Consider the following 18,530-nt stretch of genomic DNA (forward strand, 5'->3'; position numbering starts at 1 on the left):
GCCGCCGGCTGAGGCGCGACCGACGGCGCGGCAGCGCCCCCTGCCGTAGGCGGGAGCGGCCACAGGCGGTTCCCGGTGGGACCGGGGCCCGCGGGCTCGCCCTCGTTGCCCCCACCCCCGGTTTCGGGTCGCGGTTTGTTGGCGAAGGTGCCTGCGCCGCCTGAGAAGCACTTGGCAGCGCCGCCTCCCCTCCCCGGAACAGCGAGAGAGTCCTGAGGGGTCGTGAGGGCAGGCGCTCGAGCTCTGCCGCGTTGCCCTCTTGGCTAGGATGTTCGCCTGCGTTTGCTGCTGGCTAGGAGGTGTTTCCCTTGCCTGCCCTAAGCTTGCTTCCAATTAAAAAACTCCACAGAGCCAACAAAACCAATCCTAGGAAAGCTCAGTGCTCTCCCACTCCCTCAAAGAAAAAAAGGCCTTGATGTACTTGAGATGTTTTTACATTTAGCCTGATCAAAGGGCAACCAATCCCCCAAATTCCACTTTCTTTCGAATGCAAATCTTTCCCTTTAAAATAACAGTTAAGAACTTACATCGTAGAAACTGGCATCTGCTTTTCCTTCTTCCCACCCACCTATGGCCGTACTGCCTCTCACCCTCTTCCCGAAACAAAACAGGCAAAACCACTGCTGGTCATGTGGTTAAAGCCAAAATCTGTACTCTGAAGACTTTCCAATTGCTACGCTGCCTAACACAACAGGTGAGAACAAATGAAGATTTATTGCATACAATCAGATTTTTTTTTTTTGGTTTTTAAAAATAAAGAGGCTGTTTAAGTAGAGGACAATGAGGATTTCTATTCTAGTATGACTAGGCTTAAAAAGGACAGCGTTAAGTCCTTGTGCTTGGTTTGAAATTACACTTGCACAGCAAGCAAGCACGGAAGTGCACCCGTGTATTATAACTTCGTTTAAAATTCAGTTAACACATACCCTGGGCTTATACCAGCACTGCTTTTTCTGTATCCAGAACTTTTCCATACCAGCTGCAACCCTTTCCACAATACCTTGTGTGCTGCTGTCACCAAATGGGATAAAAAGAACTTACCAACACCAATGTGATACAGATAAGCAGACACTTCTTTATTAATAGCTGAGTGCGTAGGGGAGTCATCTCACCAACAACGCTCACCTAACTCACATAGCATGCTGATTATATGGGATATAATGATGCATAGTAAATAGATTTCATACATAGTCATATCAACCCTCATCATTAATTTCCTTAACCCCACCCCTTTCTGGTCATGCACATTTTAGCTTTAAATTGAGTCGAAGGTCTGCTTTTATGACCACCACAGACCACTGACTCGAAAGACCCTTCAATGTCCTTGTCTCAAGGACTTTGGCTCACATTACAGTTTTAACATGCCTCAAGATCCCTACACAATGTATCCTTTAGAGCATCCTGGCCAACAGGGCAATAAATCGTCCTTACCAAACAGCCTAACAATAGTACCTGGTCATCAATCTTACTCGTTGAATAGAAATCTGGTTAATGATTATTACAGGCCTATGTGGCCTTAGCCTGGGACAAGGACTTTGCAGCAGCATGACTGGTTGTATGGTTACTCTAACAGTGTTTCTATGGCTACTTAAAACATTACACAACTATTTATATAACAAAACTGATACTCCTGTAAAATTCCCTTTAATTGATTAGGCCTAATCATTCCTTATTTAAATCAAAATCACCAAAAATCATTAAAATCAGCTCAAATTAATAACAAATCAGTAACACTTATCTCTTTATTAGTCATCTCTATTGCACAATGAAGTACTGGTCAGAGAAGAACAGTCTGTCTCAGCCACAAAAATATGTGAAAACTTGAGCCCTCTCAGGCTGGGGAACTGATCCAGTAGCCTAAGGGCTAGTTTTCACAAGGAGAACTGATCAGATCTCATCCAAGAGCTTGCCACCTGCCCATAGGTGGTCCCATCACCCTAACTCTTTCTTCCCTTTGCATTCCTGTCCCTTCTGCCAGAACACCACAAGGACATCAGCTCTCTAACAAGGCCTTGAAAAACAGTTTTGTCCCAAATCCTATTATAGTAACAGTCTTGTAATTGGGTAGCAGAATTCCCCGTAGGAAAACAATTGTCTGAAGAAGCTCAGCCAGTCAGCTGGGTCTGGGGCTTACAGGATGCTTACCCGGTCTGAGGGCATGCTTGGTCTGCAAAGTCTTCTGCTCAAAACCAGACTGAGCCAGCTTTCTTTTAAGACTGAATACTTAAAATAAACCAGAAACATTAGCCATTCTGCATAGTATTTATTTATAAACAAAAACATTGCATTTGATCACATACAAGTTTTGATCCAGCAAACTCAGATTTATATTTTTTTTACAAAAAATACATTTTAACAAGTAAATAAAAACCATTTCCATTAGTCTACTGTTCTCCAAAGTGTAAATGTACAGAGTAAATTTGCCATTTTTAATATAGACATATGCTATATTTTGCCAGTTGTCCATAAGAAATTCAACTACAGTCTGATGAAACATAATAAATAATGATTAAGAAATGGAAATACACAACAATAAATGGAAAATATAAACTTTTTAAAAGTCATACAGTTATATTACAGCCACCTCTTCAAAAATCAAACATTCAATTTATCCATTACAAAGTACAACAGTATTGCATTACCCTTATTGGCATACTAGAATAGACAGCGTCCTAAAACTGAAATTCTGTCTATTGAAAGAAACTGACTGAACTACAACTAAAAGGAGCATAATCTAATTAAATCAGGACAGTAGCAGTGCAAAAGCCAAAAATGTTGGCTTTATAAGAAAAAGACAACTTCTAGGAATGAACATATTGAATGTTATTTCATGATTATTCAAAAATCTTTTTTAGAATTTTTTAAAAGCAAGAACCATTTTTCTTGATGACTGGATGACCAATACCACTCCAAAGCAAAAGGCAGATTTGCTATCTTTGCTGCCTCTCTTCCCATTCCTGATGACTTCAAAAGAAAAGCATGCAATTTGCTGAGAATACTGTCACCACTGTAACAACAATTTCTCTCAGTACCATTTCTTCCAGGAAGTTTTTGCATGAGCATTAGAGCACAGAACAAGTGGCTTAAGTCACTATAAAACATCCACCCCATCCCCCCAAAAAAAAGAGCAGGGAAAAGCAGGGCTCCCCTGCTTGCCTATCATAAAAGATGTCTAAACTTTAAGATAGCATAAATACGTTACATTTGAACATTTTCAGCTTTCGCTTGCTCTGTAGCAGTTAACACCACAGATAAGCAAACATGCCTCATTTTCAACGTACTTTCATTCAACTAGTTAATCAATGACTTAGTAGTCTCACTCATTCATACTCAGCGTGTACATTCTGACAGGAAGGTAAGTTTCAGAGATGAATCTCACCATCCTCACATCTCAGTCTGGAAGATTCCAAGGCAGACTATGTATTTAATACAGCAATGATTTGGTTTTTTGAGATTATGTATATAAGCATTTGTATGCATCATGGAACCTTTACGTTGATCCTGCTCAGCACTGCGCTTCCCTGAAAAAAGGCTTTCAGGTCTCAAGAGGTGGAGTCTGATGCAGAGAAGAGGTTGCCCAGGAATCTTACTTAGCTTTGGATATGCCACCCCAGCTTGTTCTCTCCAATGGTCCACCAGGACCCTTCTCATTCCACCGGATGCCTGACTTGGAAAGAAGCAAGCAAGAGCTGTGTGTGAAATCTGACCATTGAAGCTGTGTACTGGTACATACCTGGACTTGTAAACCAGCACTGCTGTGTTCAAATGGGAACTGTTGGGTAGAACTGAAGATCCCTCTCACTGTGCTAAAATACAGACAGATTCTTGGACATAAGAAACAACAATCAAGCAGCAAGGGCAGGACAGCAACAGGCATGTGGCTTCCATCACTGAAAAGGCTGAAATATCCTAGCCATATCCCATGAAGATGTTTATGCTGCAAAACTATGTACAGATAATGTTCTTTAGTGACAAAAATCCAACCAAGAGTGAGTAAAAGATCATCAGTTTTCAGAATAAAACCCTTAAAAGAATTTTTCTTCTTTTGGTAGTAAAACACAAATATTACCCATATGGCCAAAATTTTCATCTACTAGTTACATTTCTATCCTATTAATGCAACATACAAGTTTGCTGATAGCAGTGAAACAATACTGTAGTATACAACAACACTACTAAAGTTTGTTCTGAGAAGGAAATCAAGGAAGGTTCTTCTCTGCATTTTTAATATAATCCACTACTTAGATTTTAGAAGAGGAAATAATTACAAGTATTAATGCTTATATAAGATCAAAAGTCAACAAAAAAGCTTTTGTAGAAAAGTATTAAGATTCCTAATAATAAAAATATTTGCAAATTTAATTACAAATACATTTTAAAAGCAAAATCCTTTAATTAAGTACATCAGGGTTGGTCAATATTGACAGTATTCCTTTAAGAGAAAGTGAAGATAACACCCACTGCATCTGTGGGAACATCTAAACGTGTATATACACTTATTGATCAAACTATGTCAAATATATAAAGTGAAGAAGCAGTATATACACATTTTTGAACCTACTCAAAGGTTATAATGGAAGATCAAGTAAGAGTCTGCTAAAATCTTAAGATATTAAGTACTACTGATTTCATGCATTTGTTCTACAACTTGTCCTAAAATTTCATCTACTACATCAATATCATAATTTACTTGCTGCAAGTCTAGATCAGGCATGATTGTAGCCAGAAGTTGTCCAACATTCACTCGAAGAGAGCGTAGTTTCAGGCTGTGAAGAAACAATTAGATATGATTAGATGTCGATGAAGTTTTACATTTAAATATACAGTACTTTATTTAACAAAGCTGGACTACTACTCAATACTGGAAAGGGTCTGTACGTGACCTCCATAAACCAGCAGAAAACTGGTGCAGTTAAAGCTGCATCAACATAATTTCAAAATCTACCAGTTTTTCAAGGCTGAGCCTCTGACATTCTAATTTTTAAGGTTTATATTCTCTTAGTTTCAAACAAATACTAAAGGCTAAACTGAATTCTGCCTTTCCCAAAACATATCAGAAATATTTATGAATGCTTTTAGTTGGCAAATAAGCACTGGCAAAATTTCTTTATCCCACAACATCTTTTTATTTCTCAAAACAATATTAAGCCCCAATACTTTTAGAAGCACAAACTACTACCACCTGTGGAAAGAAAAGGGGAAAAGAAGAGAGAAGGCAAGAAAGAGTAGTTTGTTCAAAGGCTTTAAGATACAAAGAGGAAATAACAGTTATAGTACAGGGAAGATGCTATGCCTCTTTTCACTTTCTTTCCTGGATCCCCTTCCTGATCAAATTGTTTCCCAATGACCCATCCTTCTATTCAGCGTTTCTTTCTACCATCAGTTCCTTTATCATCTTCAGTAGCCATTCTTCACAGTGCCATCATATCCCAATAGGACTTGTGGAAGTTACTGACAAGTCCTGCATATATTTGCTAATTCTTTTACGAAGCACAAGTCAGATGCCGTAAGAAAATGAAATGCTGACAGATAAAGGGGAGGTTTAACCACAGAAAAAACTATATTGAAAGGAGTCTTTGGAAATCATCCAGTCCATTGTCCCCTATCCCCTTCCACACACACACTGAAAGCAGGGCTAACTCAGGTCAGGTTGCTTATGACCTTCGACCTTCTTATGTTACAAAAATCTCTGAAAATGGAGATTCCACAATCTCCCCGGGTCCCTTTTTCAGGGTTTGACTACCCTTGCTGTGAACACTTTTTAACTCTAATATTTAAACAGAATTTCCCTTGTTGCAGCTTGTGTCTATTGCCTCTCATTCAATCGCTATGCTCACAAGAAGAGACTGGCTCTGTCTTTTCTACACCCTCTCATTAAGTAGCAGCAGAGAGCAAAAGGATTTCAAGGTAACCCACTCTTTGTAAGGCTATTTCCTTCAGCTTCCCCTTCTATATCAGATGCTCCAGGCCCCTACCCATCTTGGTGGCCCTTCAGTAGACTTGTTCCAATATGCCAGTGTCATTCATATACTGGGGAGTCCAAAACTGGACACAATACTCCATGTTTCATAATGCCCAATAGTAGAGAAAACTCTAGGGAAGACTGACTTCTCTCAAAACTGCTGGCTGAACTCTTGTTAATACAGCCCAGTAGGTACTGGGTTCTCCCACCACAAGAGTGCACTGCTGACTCACATTCAACTTTTAGTCCACCAGCATCACAGGCCATCTTCTTCCAAGCTGCTTTCCTACAAGTAGTTTTCAGCTTGTTCAGCTGCATGGGGTACTTCCAATACACGTGCAGAACTTTGCAGTTGCCTTTGTTGAATTTCCAGGTTTCTTTCAGCCCATTCTTCCAATCTGTCAGGGTCCCTCAACTGCAGCCCTTCCCTCCAAAGGGTATCAGTGGTTCCCTCCAATTCAATGTCATTGTGAATCTATGAAGTTAATTTTGCTCTGTCATCTAGGCCATTAATGAAGACCTTAACCATCACTGGCCTCGATTTTGATCCATGAGCTCAGCAGTCTGGCCAATTTTACAGCCCACCTCCTAGTCCACCTATCCAAATCATGCTTCACAAACTTCACTATCATGGTATTACAGCAGCCCACATTGAAGCTTTGCTAAAATGAAGGTACACAGAGATAGTCATCTCATTGTGAACAGCAGTGAGGCTGTGAAGGCAGTATTTGCCTTCAGTAAGTCTCTGTTGGTTGTTCCTCATCACCTTGACTATCATGGAGCTTCAGGTGGCTTCCAGGTAGATTTGCTCCATGATCTTCCCAGAGACTGAGGCTACACTGACAGCCTGTAGTTCTGCCTGTCCTAAATATGGGCATCTCCTTTTCCAGGCATCAAGAACATAAGACTGCCACAATCTTTTGGAGATACCATTGCAAGGCCAACTCTCCATCAACTGGCCAGCTCCCTCTGATGCATCTCATCTGGTCCCATGGACTTGTGTATGTTGAATTTGCTTGAATGGTCCCCCTTCATTCAGTCACTTTTTATTACAGGCAATGCTTCACTCCCTAATATTACTACTTGGATCAGGGACCTGTGCGGCCAAAGGGCAGACCTTCGCCAGAAAAAAACAAAGTAAAGATGATACTGGATACCTCAGTAATTTGTGCTTCATGCACCTCATGTCCTTTGCTACTAAGCACCTGTCCCACTGAGCAGCAGGCTCACTTTTTTCTTGGTTCTCCTGTTGCTGCTGCTGCGCTTACAGAAGCCCTTCTGGTTGCTCTTCACAGGCCTTGTCAGTTTAACCTCCAGCTGAGCTCTGGCTTTCAATTCCATCCTTCATACCCAGGCAGTGTGCCTATACTCCCACTGGACTGCTCATTCTTGCTTCCATCTGCTATGTGTACTTCTTTTCTGCGTCTGCTATTTCGATTAACTGAGAGCTGCAAGCTCTCTATTTGTAAGTTTAAACCCTCATTTAGTTCAAAGATACACTCTGAACACAACCTAGTTCCATAGGATGGGTCTGCAGCAAGCAGTTTTTTCAAAACCAAACCCAAACTCCTTTCAGTAGAGTACTACTGATCCAAGAAAGAAAAATAGAATGCAGAAGTTCATCTACACAGCATAAGCTAGTGATCACTCTCTTTCCTGCCTCCTTTCTCTCTCCTTGTTCTGCAATTTGTGTCTAGAAATTATATAACATTTTTGATATTTTAGGAGGTGTCAGTATGGCATTCTATTGTGCAGTGGCCAACCCTGATCACACAAATACCTAAATCATAAAAAAAAATTAAATAACTCACTTGATAAAGGAAAATGTTGCTTAGTTAGGAGTCACAAGAGTCAGCAGAAAAGAATTCCAAACAACACATTTTATTATATGATTATCAGACATGACCTTCATCAAGATGCTTCAGATACAATCAGCCAGCCAAAATTTTGCTAGAAAGAACAAAACTGATACCTTTCTCCATCAGAAAAATTTACAGTGTCTTCTACATTACTGGTGGTAGAATCATTTGCACGTGCTACTGCTTCTGGAATTGAAGCTTTTAACTGTGCGATTTCTGCTCTCAGTTCTTCACATTGACAGGCAATTTGACTTTTTTCCACTTCTAGTAGTTCAATCTGGCAAGTAAATAAAAATAAATTTATGTATCAAATAAAACTGTAGTGGATTAAAATAAAGACAACTTATACAAATTGAAATCATTTAACTTTGACTGCTTTTAATTAACATTTCAGTTTGATTTTAAGATATGACAAGCTAAGCTACTTTAAAATAGCCAGCTGTCAGCTGAACCACTGTATGTGTATTCCCTCTAGCCTGCTCAGTGTCTCATCTTGTAGTCAGAGTCACTCAGACCCTTGCAGTGTCTCTCAAGTTTGCTTATTTCTATCTATGGAAGGAAAACCCCAGAAACTCCTAGAGTAATTTAGTATTTCTTCCTCCTTTTAGGTGGCTTGATTAGTTAGTAGACTGAACTATATATACACAACACATTGTGTACTAGAACTACCGTGAAACACACGTTAAAAAAAATGTAACTGTTGTTAACTTAAACATACCTCACTTTTGTATCTGTCTCTCTCAATGCTGCACTTGTCCAGTTGCCTGAAAACATCATCCAGCTGCACAGCAATTTCATCTACCTCACTCTTGTTTTCACCATCAGCACACTTGTTGCATTCAGTTTTTAAGTTTTGCAAGGTACTGCACTGTTCCTTTAGTTTTGCTATTTCTTCTAAGGCCTGTTCATAGAGAATGGTCACTTCTGCCAAACTTCTTTCATGAATGTTTTCTTCTTCAAATGAAGAAACTGTCTCAGTTGACTGATGGCACATTTCTTTTTTTACACACTTATTATTCATTTCTAAAATCCTCTGTTCCAGTGTTTCTACATGTTTGGTTAATACTTCACATTTGTTTTGGTACATTTCTTTTTCTTTATTTAATAATTGCAGATGATTTTTCAGTTCATTTCCAAGATCTACAGATGTCTCAGAAACATCACTGACACTGTGCTGTTTAGTTTCCATCTCTGCCCTGGGAACTTGAATATCGGTTTCATCTTCCACCTCTTCCTTTTTAACAACCAAGTTTGGGAGCTCTGTCTGTGTGGCTGAGGTCAACTGTTCACTTCTTGATTCTGAAGTAGCTGCACTGCGAGGTTCTCCGACATCACAGTTTTCTTCCTGCTTGTCCTCTTGATCCAAATTAATACATTCAGTTTTTACTACAGGAACATCAGAATCTGCTGAAGGCTTTGGAGTACTGCTCTCCTCTAAAATAATGACATCTTCGTCATCATCATCATCATCATGATGGTTGTTGAATGTTTTGTCATTTAATCGAGGTGTCTTTGAAGACACAGGTGTCAAGCAACTAAGTGTCTTCCGTTTAAGACTGAGAAGCAAAATATTAAACTCATTATTGTATTGCTCAAATACTACAAAGTCATTTGTTTCAAACTATGTTTAGTGTTTCAAACTATGTTTAGTGTTTCTGTAAGCACTATTAAAAACTACCACTCAATAACTAGAAAGGGATGGCTCCCTCCATAGTATTTTAAGATGCGCAACCCAAGTAAAATCCTTTTCCTGTAAAAACCAAGGGGCTAACATCCACACACTAAATTATTACCTTCATACATTATTTACAAACAACTTAGCATTTGTGGGAACAATGCCCCACACCCATTCCTTAATGAACAGAGGTTAAGGAAAACATACTGCACAATGCGTTTAGCATGATACAGGCTTTTCTTAAACATGCAAACCACTAAGCAATTTTCCTTGCCAGCGCACAGTATCTTTTGCTGCATTCACTTTTGTAATTCACAAGCTTTCTAGGTACCTTTAATCAACCTGCTATTTCCTATGCTCCAAAAAGCAACATATGAATTTTGGCAGCTATAACGTGAAGATGGGACTACACACAACACATCATTTTCAAGTTATTAATTTTAAACAGGTATCTTTTTACAGGTTCACTAACCTGTTATCTGAATCAGAATGAGGTGAAGATACTGATCTATTTAAAATAAGCAGAGGTCTTTTGACAGAAGCATTTGACATTTCTGCTAAAAGTGATCTTGGAACAGCTTCCTTTCCACTCACAGCTGAGAATGTTTTGAAGTCTTTACTTGAAGAAACAGGTGTTTTTAAAAACATTTCATTATTGATCTACAAGATAATATTAATTAAGAAAATAAACAGACATTAGTATTTTTCAGAATATGTTTAAGCAGTCTATCTGCCAATGCATAGAATTCTGACTGACATTTCTTATGTATAGTACAAGGATCTCCTTGAACCAAGGCTCAGTGTTCTGCAATAAGAAAGGCTAAGTAGACTCCACGTTGCAAACTCCAGTTTTCTTAACTTAATGATTGCACAAGCCCTCCCAAACCCTACTGATGCACATGAAATATTTCCTTCATATTGGCTGGAGACACACAACATACTAGAAAGTTCTATATTGTAATTACAGGCTTCTGGCAGATTTCTCACAAGACTTCTGAATGCTCTACATCAGCTGTACACTCCTCTCCATGCACATATTTATTGTTCTCAGGAAGCAGCTTTCTGATCTTACAAGTCTTTCTCTAAATGCAGGTATTTTAAAGAACTGTGGGAAGAGTTTTTCCCAAGCTGTAACTCTGTCTGAAGTCTGACCATCATACACAAAGTATGAGACAGCCATCTCTGTTAAAGCTGTTCATAGTTTATCCAGTTTGTCTAAAATGAATAATACTTCTAGAATTACTTTTGTACTTGGGTAAAGTAATGGATGAAAACTTAATACAATGAAGTATGTAAGTTAAAACAGCAAATGCAAAATCTCTTCTCTAGAAATAAAGTGATCCTAGGTTAGCTTAAGTTGCTCTCAAAGTAAAGGGCTATGACACACTTGGGAAATTAGATTCTGACTTACAATCTACACATTCAGATCACTCAACCACACTGATTTGGATCTGAATTTGAATGTCTCCTTGCAAAAGTGCAGCTACTCTAAGTCTGTCCATCCCCACACCCTGCCTCATTTTTAAGGGCATTTTTACTTTCATATCCTCATTGCATCGCTCTACGACAAATCTACTTTCAATAATTAGATGTCATGCCATAAAAACAGGTATGAGTGACTGACATTTTCTAGGACTATTTTGTGGGAGGGCTTTGTCCCTCAATTTTAAGTATTACATAAAAGCAATGCTGGATTTTCCATCACTGGACAGCAAAGATGGGTGATTTCTGGTTTACTAATAGTGAGCATAACCTGTACAGCCATCAAAACAAAACAGGATGTCAAACCAGTCAGCTGACCACTAGCTAAAGCAAACTATCTCAGAGCCTGGCCTGTTCGATCAAACTGCATAGTACTGTCACCACCAAGACCAACCCTGCTACCAAGCTCAGTTTCCTATCAACTTCAAGAGTTACCTGGTGGCTGTACTCTAGTCGTTTCTTCAGTTTTTCCTTGTCTCTGCACAGCAGCAAGGAAAAAAAAAAAGATCTTAGATTCAAAATTATTAATTCATTATAAACCAAAACAGTCTCAAAATCTAAAGGAAAAACAGTCTCAAAATCTAAAGGCAAACACATTACTCCTTATATCAGCTAGATACAATTAAGTCCTAATGAACATGAAATCTAAAGGCAAACACATTACTCCTTATATCAGCTAGATACAATTAAGTCCTAATGAACATGTTCTGGTTTATTGAATGGAAATTTTCTGCATGAACTCGGAAGCTAGTATAGCTTAAAGTTAGCTTTACTTCAAACAAGTTCTCAGATTAAGATTTATTTTTAAAAACTGAAAAAAACCCAAACTCCCACTTCTAGAATGCTAGCCAGCATCAGTTAAAATTACCCACATTGATTTTCTTCCATATACCTTCACTAAGAATCCTCTTAAATAAATGTATTGAGGTATTCAGCTGCTTCAATGTGGACTGTGAAAATAAGTTACCTAGAGAAGGTCTCCTAACAGTCCTAATAGCTTGCTTCTCTAACATCCCAAACTATCCTCACACTGCTTACTACTGTAAAACAATGCCCTTCTGACAGCTGTACTTGAACACCAACTGCTGCACTGCTCTCCTCAGTAATTATTAAATGAGAGAGGCCCCTTTTGTTATGATGTTCCTAATTTTGATTTAGGAGGGCAAACGGGTATTAAGTCAAAATAAGAAACTTGAAGGTAATGCCAACATGCTAATAACAGAGAAAAGAACAGTGCTATTCATCTATTCACTGCTGCTATCAAGTTTTGATTTCAGGGCACTATTTTCTGTCTGGATATGTTCCCAGAAGAGTTGGTATTATACCAGAGGTGAGAGAAAAGGGCATTTACTTTTCACATTCCTTTTCTAGTGTTGAGACACTTGTAAGAAAATCTCTAGTACTCACTTTTTCTTGTAAGTTTTCTCATATGTAGGATGTATTAAGTCGTCATCTTCTGGTTCTTCTGGCACATTACAATTCCTGAATTAAGCGGGGCAAAAAACCAACAAATCAAAAAAGGAAACAGAAAGAGATCTTAATATCCACATTTGTAACAGGTGATAAAGTAAGAACTAAAAGCAGTATTTAGATATTCACTGAAATCTAATTTTACCGGAATTGTGGGTCAGGGTTCAGTGAGCAGTACCACTTTTCTGGCAAGTGCTCTATTCCATCTGGCAGCTTCCGCCATTTCAGACATGCATCACATTGTACCCATGTCTGATCAGGCTGTTTTCTGTAACGGGAAAAATATCAGAACTTTCACATGAAAAACTCATTTTCATGACTGAGTGTAAAACTAATAACAGTATGTAAAATTCTTCTATTTAGAAGTGATACTCACTGTATCTCTTCAACTGGCAAAGCTAATGGATATTCCTCGTTCTTCTTCGTTTTCATTTCATTCCAGTAATCATTAAGCTTTTCTCCTAATGCTGCTATTGTAAGTCTAAAAAAGAAAGTTTTTTTGAAAGACCACCTTAAATAGTAAAATCCTAGCAGAAAAAGAACATTTATATACTACAGTGAAAGAACAGACATGTGAACCACTCTAATACTTCTACTTGCACAACAGTAATTGTTTATTTTTGGAAAACCCTAGAAATTAGCAATTGTGTGAAGTCACGTTCATCAGCAAAGAAGTTACTGGAAATACGAGTTGGAGCACAAAGATTGAAACCAAGAGTGCTCAATTCAGAAGCACTAGGAATGTACAGTTCAAGGCCTGAAGCTACCTCACCAGTTCAACCTCAATCATGGAACAAGTACAAACCCACTTCCGTCAAACCAGTACCTAGCTGTGTATTTGACTGATGCTTCTGTACATCCATTAACTGCAGGTTCATGACTATGTTGACGTACAACAATACTAACATGGAGATTGCAAATGTATGATCACTTTAATGTAGTATAAAGTCTATATACTGGATTAGTTTCCTGATCAGGGATCTTTGTACAGCTCAATGACTACTGGGAGGTGTCACACACAGGAGGGAGTGGTGTGGAAGAACAACAAGCCCCACAGGTGAGGGAGAGGTAAGACTGCCTCTTGTCAGCATGCTGAGTTTACGTCACCATAAAGTAGCTGGGTAACCAGAGGCCGAAAGTCAGTCCCTCCCTGCCTGGCTTACTGTAATGCCGACACCACCCCGTCCCTTGAACTAACAAATGTTTGTGCTGTGAACTAGTTTGACCTAGAGAGTTTTGATCTAGATCACCTCTGAACCCAAGTCATTCATTTCTGTGCCAAAGAAATGAAGTACACAAGGGCAGAAACAGGCAGCAATGCATGTATGGGATCACATCTCTCTTCTAGAGAGGGAAGAAGGGGAGGTCAGCTTACACTAGTGAAAATACAGCATCAGTTTTATGTTTCTGTTTTGGGCTGGAAAGTTACCTTTTGAAAACCTGTAGCAGTCTGCAGAAAAACCTTTATAAAAGATCTGTCAACTGTAGTACTTCTGCGCCAATTTTACAAGTGTTTGTAAAAAGAAACAAGCAAAAGCATTCAGTTCTCACTATGCCAGCCTGTGGGAACATAGTGTAAACCTTGGTCAACACAAATGACTATCCTATGATGACATTCCTAATTCCTTTCCCACTGCCAAAGGAACTGTTAGTGCCACCGCACAGGAAATGGCTCAGGAAACATCTCCATTAAAAAAAACCTAAACACGAGGCACTTTCCAGTTTGATTCCCTGACCTGCTTTACCATGTGTTCTCATTAATGGTTCTGCTAGCACCATGGTGGTAGAAACAGGGGAACTGCTTAAAGCTGGCAGTATCACTGCAAAGAGCTGCACAAACTGCAGGTACCATTTAAAGTCACAGGTAGATTGATCTGTAGTGGCTTAGCAGCTATCAGGCTTGCTGATTCTCCTCCCAAGGACTGCTGTTTCAACAGCAGGAACAACCAGATTTATCTTGCTATAGCCTCTCAATTGTTGCAATTAACAGCTCTGTTTATTACAGCACTCTGGTGTGGTTTCTGGGTTATCTTTATATGCAGAGCTGCGTATAAATCAGAAATTCAGGAAAGATATTGTGAACAGTTCAGGTTGCCAGTGGAAGCTGTACCACAACTGGCTGAAGGCCAAAATATGCAGCTTGAAAAAGGTAATGACTTCTCCTGCCAAAGTTTACCCCACCTATGTTTTGCAAGACAATACCCTAAATTTCTAAGTCCACACTGAAAGCAAGCGTTAGGGCAGAGAAAGAAAGTGCCTACTCCTTTAAAGGCAAAGAAGTCAAAGAGTCAAAAGTCAAAGAAGCCATAAACAAGAACATACTGAGACAAACCTGACTGACAAGGGAGATAGTGATAACAACAAACCTGGCCAGTCATAGTAACTGGTAAGGAGATGTGGAACGTGAGAAGGTTTATTTTTTCAGTTGGGAGGATAAGGAAAGGGAGAAAGACAAACATAGAGAGTCATAAAACCTGAACAATTGTTAAAGACAATAATCAGAAACAAACCTAGTCAGTCACACTAATTGATGGGCTATCAAAAAACTGCAGGCAAACTGGGATTTTGCAACTGATAAGGATGTAAAACTGAGGGTCCAAGATGTTTGGAGGGGGTCAGTGTAACTGTGCCAACAGATAAGGCAAGGTGCCTGGGAAAGTGGGAAGCAGGGTGGAACAAAGAGGGGGGTTAGATACAAAAGGGTATAAAGGGAGCTGGCTGCATGTAAAACAGATTCAATCAGTACAGTTGTCTGGCTGAGCCCTGCGCCTGATCACTGAAGTCTGTCCTATCTTCTTGTATCTTCTTATTTAATATTTTATTAACTCCCTACATAATCTCACTCTCTATTCCATGTGTATGGCAACGACTAAGTGCCAGCTACTGGTGAAAGCTCTGCATGTGTGAGTGGATTTGGTGCCAGATCCTGGAGTCAAGACTGGATGTGTGGTGTCAGCTACTGGAGCAAGTGGGTGTTAACAGCTGCCACCAACTGAGGCAGGAATGGTGTTTCCCAAAAAAGAGCTCCTGGGGTGGAACAGCATGAGCTTGCTGCTGGCAGCTGGAGCAGAACCGTGGGTGCCTGGTGTTGGCTGCTGATGGGGGAACATGCGTCTGCATCTTCCCTAGTGCCAGCACCCTGGTGTGCATGGAACACTAGCAAACTCTAAACTAGACTCAGCAGTGAATATCAGGCCCCAGATCTGTGCAGGGGTACCAGGCAGGCAAGGGTTTGTGCTGGTATACCCAGGAGGACTGTTTTGCCAATTATCAGGCCTAGCATAAAGGACACAGCCAGAATAAAGATGAACCAATAACCAAATTGTATGATATAAAAGGGTCAGTATAACAGTGATCACTGGGGGTACAAACAAGTCAATCAGGTTATACATAATCAACATCAATCCCAATGATCTCAACAACAACACTGCATGACCAACAATGGGTGGAATAAACAGTGAAATACAGTCACCCATAGACGGGATAGGAGACAACCAGATTAACAAGCCAAACACATAAGACTAAGGAAGCCAAATAATGAATCCCTACAGAGCCCACGTTTACAAAAGCCAGACCTGACTGGAGCCCAGTTCCAGGGAGTCAGAAGGTCCTTCCCCAACAAGAAACTGCAAAGTGCATCCACCTCACAGACAGACACTGCCCCTTCCTGCAAGTGGTCCCAGCTTTTATCCCTAAGTGGGACACCTGACCTTTGTTTACTTAATGTGGGACACCTTGGGCTCGTTTACTTAATGGCTCTCCCTGCAAGGCCGGCCGCACCCTGAAGGGAAGCCTAAAGGTAAACTCACCCCCCTTTGTGAAGGGCTGTGGGAATCACCCATATGTTAACCTTAATTTGGGGCCTGGGGTTCAAACCCCAGCATTTCAGGGATTTGCTAATATGGAGTGTCTGTGGTACAAGTGTGAGAGTGCATACATTTGCTATCAAACATCAAGCTAAACTAGCCTGCATGTAGGGGACCTCTGAAGCAGGTAAGAGGGCCTGGGATCCAGGTAGGGTACCAGGAAGACAAGAGAGGCCGTGCTGGTACCCAGGGGATCCACAAATGTATGTGCACTTGTAAACCTAGTTCACGTGCATCTTCACTTGTGAGCTTCTATCTCTACCAGCCAACAAGAAGGAAGAGGACTTGGCTGCCTACACTTTATGAGAGTCCTGTACATGAGTGCACCTTGTCTGTGGCAGTCTGTGTAACCAGCTGTGTCAGTGTCCCGTGTCTGTGCCCCTGGGACACGTGCTCAGCTTTGCTACTGGCTGAACCTGCAAACTGGAGACTGGCAGTCACGTCCCTCAGCCTGGGCAGAAACCCTGGGTCACTGGGCCGAGCAGGAGGGAGTCCTGGGACAGAGCTGCTGGAGGAGGTTGCCACTCCTAACACCCCTTAACACGAAGCAGCACAGAAAATAGAAAATAGCCTTGTCATCACAAAAGGAAAGTAAGTAATACAGAATGGGATAATTCTCAAGGTTTGTATTCAGGATTTTTTTCCTGAACAGTTTTTCCACCTCAGCCTGAATATTGCTTAGGTAACTCATTCTCCTCTAGCCTTTCATCCACTACATGCCTCCTTCCACAATGCTAGCACAACTGATTCACAGCAAAGCAGTGTAAACAGACTATGAAAATCACTTGCCTTAAAAACAATTATCATCTCTGAAAATCAGAATTAGATTCCCAATCTGATTCACCATTTAACTATAGGAAATATCACACTAGATACTGATTGATGGGATAGATGCAGATATGTGAAAAAGTGGCAACCCTGAATTAGAAATAAAAACTGAAACAAAGTAATGTCCCAAATCACTGCTACCTTCAGGATGTGAGATATTATAAATGCTCTATCAGGTAGAAGAGAATTTGAGGGCATTCAAGTCTACTCTGGGAGAAGCTGAAAAGGACTCAAAAATATCCAAAGCTTTTCCAAAAAAAAAAAAGCCCAAACAAAAATTGTTATAAAAAAAGTTAATAGTGTGGGATTCATGTATCATCATTTTAGTGTGCCATACAAACATTCACATCTCAGCGAGTTATTCTATACTCATTTTATAATCAGTGAGGGGAAGAATTGCAACCAATCACATTTAGGGCACTTGCTTTTAAAATGATGTTTAGGATACTGCATTCATTGTGCAGTCAGTGAAGTCTAGAGTACGACTGATGCAGATGTAAACATCCCACCCTTCTGTTCAGAACAGTCATGCAGTTTAACTGTGGAACGTAAGCTTTTATTCTTACTACTCAGAAAAGAAGCAGCCTTTTATTGTCAAGCATTTCACAGTGAGCAACACTATTTGACAGAAAGTCTACATAAAAATATACGTTTACCTGTATTCGTTTGTGTAGTCAAAATCTTGTTTGTTATGAGTTGGTTTTAGGAAGTTGCATTCAATAATCCCAATTACACCAACACCCATGTTGTTTGCCTGTAAGAAATGAAGATTTATCAGGAAAACCAATATATATTCCACAGCAATACTGCAAGAGTACTAGGTAAGAACAATTTTCTGGCTTACAACTCCTCTCTAAAAAGACGACAACACAAACCCCCTAATTAAAATCCTCTGTTCCATCCCTCTTTGTCCTAAAAGATATGCCCAAGCCCATGTATCAAGCTTAGTTACAAAAACAAACATTAAAAAACCTGCATACAATATAAAACAATTTTTAACTGCCACACAAACTAAAAAAAAAAGGGCATTTTATATAAGATACATCAATATCCTTGTTTCCATCCATTCTCTTAAAATCAGCACTGGAGTGACAATGACTTCTAAAGATGTTAAAATATTTTTGAGCTTTAATTTCTTACCTTTAACTGACAGCCAACTCTTTCATAAGCTTTGATGAGTCTGTTTTTATGGTACATCATTATCCCATAATGATCTTTGTTTCTGCAGTTAAATCCAAAAGTAATTCTTACTGCTTTAGCCTTTTACCAGATATTAAGGAAAAATCTGGTTAATCTCATGTAACACAAAAATACAGTTACTTTGAAAAAAATAGTTACTAAACTGGGTCCTGGAACTTTCTTTTTTTTTTTTTTTTTTTTTATTTTTT

At 39.6% G+C, this 18,530-nt stretch overlaps 1 protein-coding gene across 1 annotated transcript in view; it reads right to left on the reverse strand.

The window, feature by feature from the left end:
- Positions 1-2,246: 2,246 nt before the first annotated feature.
- Positions 2,247-18,530, reverse strand: part of MORC3 (MORC family CW-type zinc finger 3) — a 26,245-nt gene continuing 9,961 nt past the window's right edge. Inside the window, exons 7-16 of the mRNA XM_026857423.1 lie at positions 18,283-18,402; positions 17,799-17,896; positions 12,825-12,929; positions 12,594-12,716; positions 12,386-12,460; positions 11,414-11,456; positions 9,969-10,156; positions 8,540-9,377; positions 7,935-8,098; positions 2,247-4,766 (exon numbers count right to left, since the gene is read on the reverse strand). Of these exons, the coding sequence (XP_026713224.1) occupies positions 4,613-4,766; positions 7,935-8,098; positions 8,540-9,377; positions 9,969-10,156; positions 11,414-11,456; positions 12,386-12,460; positions 12,594-12,716; positions 12,825-12,929; positions 17,799-17,896; positions 18,283-18,402 (1,908 nt within the window). The 3' untranslated portion in view covers positions 2,247-4,612. The remainder of the gene's footprint in view (positions 4,767-7,934; positions 8,099-8,539; positions 9,378-9,968; positions 10,157-11,413; positions 11,457-12,385; positions 12,461-12,593; positions 12,717-12,824; positions 12,930-17,798; positions 17,897-18,282; positions 18,403-18,530) is intronic.

The sequence above is a fragment of the Athene cunicularia genome, assembly GCF_003259725.1.
Source record: "Athene cunicularia isolate RWA chromosome 1 unlocalized genomic scaffold, athCun1 chr1_part1, whole genome shotgun sequence".
NCBI lineage: Eukaryota > Metazoa > Chordata > Aves > Strigiformes > Strigidae > Athene > Athene cunicularia.